Raw genomic sequence first — 7,985 nt, 5'->3', positions numbered from 1 at the left:
GCAGTCTTTGAAGAATACTAAAACTTAAGGAGTTTGTAAAGATGCTGCTAAAGGTCCAGGAGCACAAGTTGTGTTCAGTTAATGTTTGAAATGCATCATTCCAAGTGTAAATAATTCTGTGTAATTGAATGTATATAAAGAGCAGTATGCTGATTTTGCCTTCATGCCATTAAAAAGATTTCAAAGATCTCTGACAAAGATGTGTAATAAACAACACACAGTCCTTCAGGAAGGCCTTTTCTGCTTTAATACAAAAAAAAGAAGCTTTTAACTAAAAAAAAAAATACAAAATCTGTGAATTTTCTCTCCTCAAATTGCCAGTTTCCAGTTTCCTAAGAAATGTTGGTGTTGACTGCATATAAACAGCCTGAAGTGAAATACATTCCTTAGTTTACTTTGCACCGGTAACCCTGGGGATGGTTTGTCTAATGGATTTTGTTTGAAGGCTGAGAGTCAGACCTTTTATTTCTAATATTTTGATGTGAGTGCCCTTTGTGTCTTAAGACACTGTCCAGCAGATTCTGTTACATCAACATGTTCATCCAAGCTCGCCTCATAAAAACGAGGTACAAAGCAGGACCAAAAGTTCTTCCAAAATGTCAAATATATATATATATATGTATAGTAAACATATATACAGATTAGTACGTACATATACTAATTTATGTGATGCAAAGAAAAAAATTTACACATTTCTTACAAAATTGTAACAAAGACTGGAAAGTGTTTTGTTTGCTCTGGAGCAAAGTTGTGTTGCTGTTCAGCCTCTATGAAGATGTTTCCACGTGTGTGGAAACCAAAGTCGTCTCCCAGATTTGTGTCCATGTCTGGGTGGCACAGAAGTCGCAGAAACAAACTGGTGGAGGGACAGAATGACTCAGAAAACTGTTTGGTAGAACAAATGCCAAAAGTTGGAGGAACTGATCTAAAAGAAAGAAAAGTAGATGAAAAGGGCTGCATGAGGAACACCCTGATCCAAAGGACAAAATAAAATAATCGGAGTGTTCACATAAAAAAGCACAAACAAATTTTGTGTTCTTTTATTACTAAATATAGTGCAACAATAAACATTGCATTTCTTTCACCGCTTCACTCCTATCTGAGGATGTCATTGTAGCTTTGTACGGCTTTTTTGTGTTCTTAACACGTGAGGTGGAACCTTTGTTCTGTCACTGTCCCGTGCCACAAGGTCAGTCCTCTCTGGCAGAAAATAGGCCTCAGATTCGTAAACATAACACAGACCCTGCTCTAAACAAGACAAAAAACAGAGGAACAAAAAGAATAAAAACGGAACAAGTTTTTGTGTTTTGGGCAGCATGTAAATTCAGAAAGGCAGGACAGTTTTAATGTTGATGACAAACCCCGCAGTCAAAAAGTCAAATCCGTAAGGAATAAAAACCAAGCTGTGTGTACCACAGCGGCCCTCCTGGACAACAGTGCTGTGTGGTGCGCCAGCGGCGGCCTTTGGACTGTTTGGGCCTTAGAAGGCCTGCTGGGCTGGATTGTAGTTGAAGGTTGTTGGCACATGAGGCCTCTCTTCCAGCTTGTCATATTCCAGATGAAACTCCTTAGAGATGCAGGCAGAGTTTTAACATGACAGCTCTGATCCACAACATGAGCAAGTAAACTTCCACCTCACTACTTTACTCTTACCTTGGCTACTTTCCTCCAGTTAAGACAATCAAAGAAGTAGTAGGTACCCCTCTCATAACTGTTGGTCTTGAGCGTGGGCTCCATGCCAGGTGCTCTTGTTATCCAAACCCGCTCCTCTTTGTGGTATCTCCAGTCCCGGTTAAACCTGGACAATGACAGGATTAAAGAAGTAGTCAAGGGACTGTCGTTAAAAAACAACTTGATACTAGAAAACACAAACAAATCAGGGATACAAGTTTCTTCTTACAATCTGTCACTTTAAATGATTGATAACAGAAAGTACATCATTATATATACAAACTAAAAATATTACACATTTTAATTACTTATCTACCTGTAAATATATGTATGTGTGCATTTTATATGTGTAATATATACATATGTGTAATATATGTACAACTTTGTCAACTGCTGGACAATATTTCTTCTCCATGGGGATAAATAAAGTGTCCATCCACCCACCAACCCACCAACCCATCCATCCAACAGATTCAAATGGACCAACATGCTCCTGACACGCCTCAATGCTCCATCTACAATATAGCAGCAGTGTATTTTAATACATCCAAATTCACAAAAAAAGCTTTTTTTTTTTTTTTTTTTAAAGCTATGTCTCAGTCACCTAAATCAATTCCATCTAAGTTCAAAACCAACAACCAGGCCAGAAATCTGGGAGTAGTCCTACCAGATTTCCTGGACTCAGACCTGAATTTTAACAGTTATATTAAGACAGCTGTGAAGTTGGCCTGTTATCACTTACAGAACATATTGAGGACACTGGACTACTGTAATCCTGTCCTCACAGGTCTCCCTAAAAAGTCCATCAGACAGCTGCAGTTAGTCCAGAAAGCTGCTGCTCCAGTCCTCACTAAGACCAGGAAAGTAGATGCTAGACCTCCAGTCCTCAGATCTTTACACTGGCTTCCTGTCTGTCAAAGAATTAACTTCAAAATCCTGCTGTTAGTTTACAAAGACCTGAATGGTTTAGGCCCAGGATAAAAAGACTAATGCTGGGCTTACACCAGAAGATGTTTAAAAGATTCACAAAAGACTCGTAGAAAACTACGAGCTCACATCTAAAGACAAATGTTTAGAGTTTTAAGTCTTAGTCTAGTCTCAGACTGAGATTTGACAAAGACTGAATCACTATTTACAAGACTACAACTAGATTCCTTTAGCATTTTTGTGATATGTTGGACAGTTGATATGGAACAGGGTTGATCTGCCCACAGTAAAGCAAACAAGGAGAGAGTTTCCCTCCAGGATGGAATTACACATCATCATTTTTAAGTGTGTCTTTGCATCTCCACCAGGTGTTACACCGACTCATCAGAATCTGGAGGGATGAATGAGTTTCTCTTCTTCTCTCGTTTGTTAGATCATTATGATCCACAGCAGACATTTACTGCCTAATAACCATCCGCTCCTCTTTCTGGACGCTCCACCGACGACGTTTCATCACCGCTTGTTCGTCCTTTTTTTCCGTCTGTTTTTGCTGTTACTGTCGGGATTCCTGTTTCAGCTTTTGTCAGAGCTCATCTATTGGTTGTTGATCGTGTTTCGTCACTGCAACTTGCGATAATATCAAAGACTAGGGAAAGATTGACGTTAAACAGCGCAGATTACCAGCTCACACCTAACGACCGACATGACGGGAGCGACTCCAGTAAAACTAAGATTTCCTAACGACTTGCCCAGCATAAGGCAGACAGATTATAAAGTTTTATTTTTAATGACTTATTTTTATCTTGATTTTTGCAACTGTATTTTCTTATATTTATTGAGTGTATGAAGGTTTTTATGGTGTGCTTGAGCAGCTGGTGTCAAAAATCTCATGTAACCACAGCTCTATTCACCAGTGCACATAACTATGATGAATGACTTCAGTCTCAAACCTACAACCCAAATGTCTTCTCTCACTGGACTCACATCTATTTTAGTTGATTTAGCTCTGCCTGAACCTCCGAGGTACAGATAATAAATCCCTTTTTTCTGGGCTGAGGTTGCAATCAACTTTTCATGTTTTCTGTTCTTCAAATTAAAAGGTTTTAAACAAGCAGCCAGGATATTATTACTATCTGATCACCTGTACTATTCAGTCAGATAAACTTAACCAAACTTGTCTTCTCTCTTCTTGATTGTCCGATGCCTACCACTGTAGGAAAATACTTCAAGTACTCACAGCTCCACTGCTGCGAGAATCTGTAGCAGGTCACCACCATTCATGTAGTACAGGTAGAACAACAGGTCTTCACCGTATCGAGCCAACTTAATTGCCGCCAACTAGAGGCAAGATAAGAAAAAGGTTTATTTTGTGTTCAGTTATAAAACACTCATTGTGCTGCTCTTGAGGAGCTCAGAATTACCTTGTCTCTTATGTGGATGTTGGTTAAATACTCTGATGGAACATGAAAGTCTAAACAAGCAGAGAAATGATGCTGGTTAAGTACCACACACAACACAGAGTCTTATCAGGACATACAGATGGTTAACTGTGATATTTCTGCTAGAAAGTAATGCAAAATAGTTCGTTTTTTAGCTACATTAATACAATCGGCTTCACACTTGTCTTACTCTTACCGATGTCTTGAGGTCGACAAGGTGATGATGCCCACGGAGAAGCAAACTTGGGATACAGGTTTCTGTTGAAGAATTTCAGAACTCTTGTTATTATCACTGTATTTAGCAGATTTGCGTAACACATTTGAGATAAAACAAATTCATGACAAAAACTCTCAAAATGCAAACAATTTAAAGCAATGAGATGATCTAGAAAGTGCAGTTGGCATGAGGGAAAATGAGCTGTTTTAGGTTTCCATCTTCCTGTCAGCTGGTTCTTTCAAGGCCAAATATTTTAATAAAAACATTTACTTATATGTTGGGATTTTTTTATGTGACGAGATTTCTTTGAACTGTTGTGTGTAACCAAACATTTTTCTTCTATCTGCCCGGCTTTTTATTATCCTGAGTAAGAGTGAGACATCTTTCTACTTCTTTTTTGTGCTGAACTATCTGGTAAAGTCATGAGGCTGTTGATAGATATTTGGTTCCACAGTATGACCGATTCAAAATGCCTGTTTTCTACTGCTAAAGGTCCCTAACATCAGAGCTGAGACTAAGTCTCTCCATTGTTGCACTGGTGCACCAGCAAAACATTTAAATGGACCCAAATTTTCTCAGCAGTGTTTTTAAAACATTTGCTTTTTCATCATCAGCCATAGATATTAATGGCTATTTAACATCATTGTGAACAATGAAGAAAAGAAAAATGTTTGATCTTTTTTTGAAACACAAATGTTAAGCAGAAAAAAAATTATTTAACAAAAAATCAACTTGAAGTGCTTTACTGAAGGAAACGAAACATTTCAAACTTTATAATAGTTAATGAGGCTGTGCTGCTTCACGCTGATTCCCCTCCTCCAGATTTATGTTTAATCTGACGTGAAATTTATCTACTTAGACTTGAATTTCATGAAAGGCAGCTCTCCTTTGGCATTATTATTTGCCACCTTTAATGGCTTCTCAAGCAGCCATAAAGATCTTGTTTTTAAAAGGAGGCTGCTCTCGTCTTCTGCTGCTGTTTGTCAAACAGTAAATTATTTCAGCCTAAAATTTCACCAGAAACAGATGCAGTTTTATTTTTTTCTAGAGCTGCATAAAGTTATACTTCTTAATTCTTTGGACATTTTTGGCATTTCTGCTGGTCTCTTATCCACTTCTGGGGAAGACTTGATCCCCACCAGTTCAGGTACGATAACCCATAAAAATGTGTTAATGGGTTAAATGAATCTCTGATATTAATTACCAAATAATTGATTAAACCAGTATGCATTTGTTATTATCCATTTTCTTTTTACCATGCAACAGCCAACTTTATTTAGTTTTATTTATTTTACTAGTGACCAAAGTGCTGAACACAGTAAGTACATTTTATTTATACAGCTCTTTATTAAGAAAAGAAAGTGCTTCCCAGTAATAAAAACACATAATCACACAATTAAGAAAACAACTTAAAAACAATATTAAGAGTAGAGTAAATTAAATAAAACACAAATATAAAAAGTAAAATTCATAAAAAATTAGGGATTGATGATGTTTATATTGGTATCTGCAGACGTTAGTTATTTTTTAACATATTGGTATCGGTCCGATAAGTAAAACTGATATTAACAACCGATATTTATGTCTGGCTGTTTGTGTGTTTGTGTCAGGAGGAGGGTGTTTGGCCATGCGGTATTTGTTTGGGCATGTGACAGTGATAGTGATGCAGCACAGCATTGATGCGAGGGGGATGCCGCGTCAAATCATTCACCACCAGTTTCATACGTCATGTGAGAAACCACCATCCAGAGGTTCACAAACAACGGGGGAAGCTAATGCTAATGCTGCTAACATTAACTTTCATTCTGTACAGAATTTGATCATCTTAAACTTAAAAAGAATTTAAGTTGATATCGGCCCTAACAACAATTTTGATATCGTACTGGCCAGAATTTTCATATTGGTGCATCCCTAATAAAAATCCTGAAAAGGCCAGTTTAAATAAATAAGTTTAAAGCTGCTTTTAAAAGTGTCCACAGAACACAGGAATAAAGTGCCTCAGTATAAAAATTTGGCCTTTAAATAGTGGGTAAATAAACCTTAAAAGTGACTTACTCTGGCGAATTTAAATTGAGGCCCAGCGTTGTGAGGTCACTTCCTAGTGCCAACTGGACCATCCCTGGATCCGTCTCTGCAGCCTTGATAAACGTCAACAGACCAATCATGCCAAATTGGTCCGTCACCATTCCTGTGGGAATGTTCATCACCCGACCTGCAGCCGTAGGAACATCCACAGTTTAACAGCACAGATCTACAGTGAGGCTCTGATATACAATAAATACTTACTGTCAGATTATCCTCATTTTTAAACTGTAATCTGTGACCATCCAGCAGAGCAAACCAAGCCAATTACTTTTTCTTTAAATTGATGATCAAAGGCAAGCTAATGGAAAGACAATGATCTGTTTCACAGTGAATATTATTGATTTGGTCTCTTCTCTGTAGTCTATCCAATAATTATCTAACTCATAATGCAGGGTAGAGAGCCCAACTGCCTCACCCAAGTTGTGCGATTAAGAAGGGATGTCTCTGTGGAATTGGAGCGATACGATTGGCTGTGAGGTCTCACCATCGGGCAACACCTGGATCCCTTTCTTCTGGTTGTTGTTCTGTGATGAGGTCGTCTTATCTCCAGGGAACTTTGGTCCATCTGTGCTGGATGTGCTCTTGCTTGTGGAGTTCAAGTTCTAAATGAAAAGCAAAGCATGCATTTTTACACAAAGACAACTTAGAAAAAAGTTAGTTTTATTTGTACCCCTAACATACACAAAGACAAACACCCTGTCAGGGTAATCTGTCAAGGCTCAGGGTGGCTCTCACTTACAGATTTACTGTCATCGTTGTTCAATGTGGGGTCCTTATAGTTAGGCCCAGGCAGTGCAGGGAAGTCCTCGTTATGGATAGAGAAATCCTGTGTCTGTTCCGTTGATGGCTTTGTCACCATGCCAACTTGATGATTTCCCAAAATGTGGTCACAAAAGTTTATATTAAGAAATTATTTTCAGCAGGGATATCATCTGCGTTGATATAAATCCTTTGCTGATTATGGACCCAATCAAAAAGCTGAAAACTCAACATTATGTCCTTGCCTAATGGCTTACCATAAGGTGCCCGTCCAGCCAGCGGGTTGAGCACCGGTGTTGGATTTCCAGTTCCTTCTCTCCGACTCCTGTCTGCTAACGCAGGGAAGTCTGAAAGATCCAGTCCTGTTATACTTTCACTCCCATCTGCATCAAAAGAACAAGTAAGAACAAGTAATGCATTGAAATGAAAAACTAACTTCTTTAGAGGGATGATGGGTGAAGCATTTATATGTAGTTGGTGTTTAACCTGCAGCAAACAGCTTCTGGAGAACTCTCATTTTAAAGAATCTCAAAAGGATTCTTGAATCACAAATCAGCCTAACCTACACTTGGAATGGGGCAAATAGAAAAGTACTAAAAAACTAAAACAAAAAAATAAAAATCTATAGCAGTTTAAGAACAAACTACACAGCAGATTTGTACATCAGGTCAGTTTTGCATCAGATATGTCCTTATGTACAACAACCTGCAACATGGTCGGTGTAAAAATCCACTGTCAGTGTTGCGTTAGAAAATAAAAAACTTGCTCTTCTGGTTGCACCATTATGAGTAACCCTAACCCTGGAAGCTTGGCCCACCCATCAGGGCACTCTGACTGCCTTGTACTGCAGGTCAGATATTACTCTTAATTACACAAGCTTGCTTCAA

General features: G+C 38.3%; 2 protein-coding genes across 4 annotated transcripts in view; both read right to left on the bottom strand.

Moving 5' to 3' along the window:
• Positions 1-299: 299 nt before the first annotated feature.
• The window catches only part of cnot2 (CCR4-NOT transcription complex, subunit 2), a 12,207-nt gene continuing 4,521 nt past the window's right edge, over positions 300-7,985 (bottom strand). For 2 of the 3 annotated variants that reach the window (XM_041997479.1, XM_041997477.1), the window contains exons 7-15: positions 7,356-7,481; positions 7,079-7,203; positions 6,824-6,941; positions 6,310-6,466; positions 4,234-4,295; positions 4,020-4,069; positions 3,836-3,936; positions 1,654-1,798; positions 300-1,567 (exon numbers count right to left, since the gene is read on the bottom strand). In XM_041997479.1, coding sequence (XP_041853413.1) covers positions 1,481-1,567; positions 1,654-1,798; positions 3,836-3,936; positions 4,020-4,069; positions 4,234-4,295; positions 6,310-6,466; positions 6,824-6,941; positions 7,079-7,203; positions 7,356-7,481 — 971 coding nt within the window. In that variant the 3' untranslated portion in view covers positions 300-1,480. The remainder of the gene's footprint in view (positions 1,568-1,653; positions 1,799-3,835; positions 3,937-4,019; positions 4,070-4,233; positions 4,296-6,309; positions 6,467-6,823; positions 6,942-7,078; positions 7,204-7,355; positions 7,482-7,985) is intronic. The other variant, XM_041997478.1, reaches the window with a different exon arrangement.
• bscl2 (BSCL2 lipid droplet biogenesis associated, seipin) overlaps positions 5,201-7,985 on the bottom strand; it is a 14,277-nt gene continuing 11,492 nt past the window's right edge. The window contains exon 2 of the mRNA XM_041997482.1: positions 5,201-5,214. The gene's annotated coding sequence lies outside the window, so the exon portion shown is untranslated. The remainder of the gene's footprint in view (positions 5,215-7,985) is intronic.

Source organism: Melanotaenia boesemani, chromosome 10 (genome assembly GCF_017639745.1).
Source record: "Melanotaenia boesemani isolate fMelBoe1 chromosome 10, fMelBoe1.pri, whole genome shotgun sequence".
Taxonomy (NCBI): Eukaryota; Metazoa; Chordata; class Actinopteri; order Atheriniformes; family Melanotaeniidae; genus Melanotaenia; species Melanotaenia boesemani.
The sequence above is the reverse complement of the archived record's forward strand: the minus strand, read 5'-3'. Positions and strand labels throughout refer to the sequence as shown.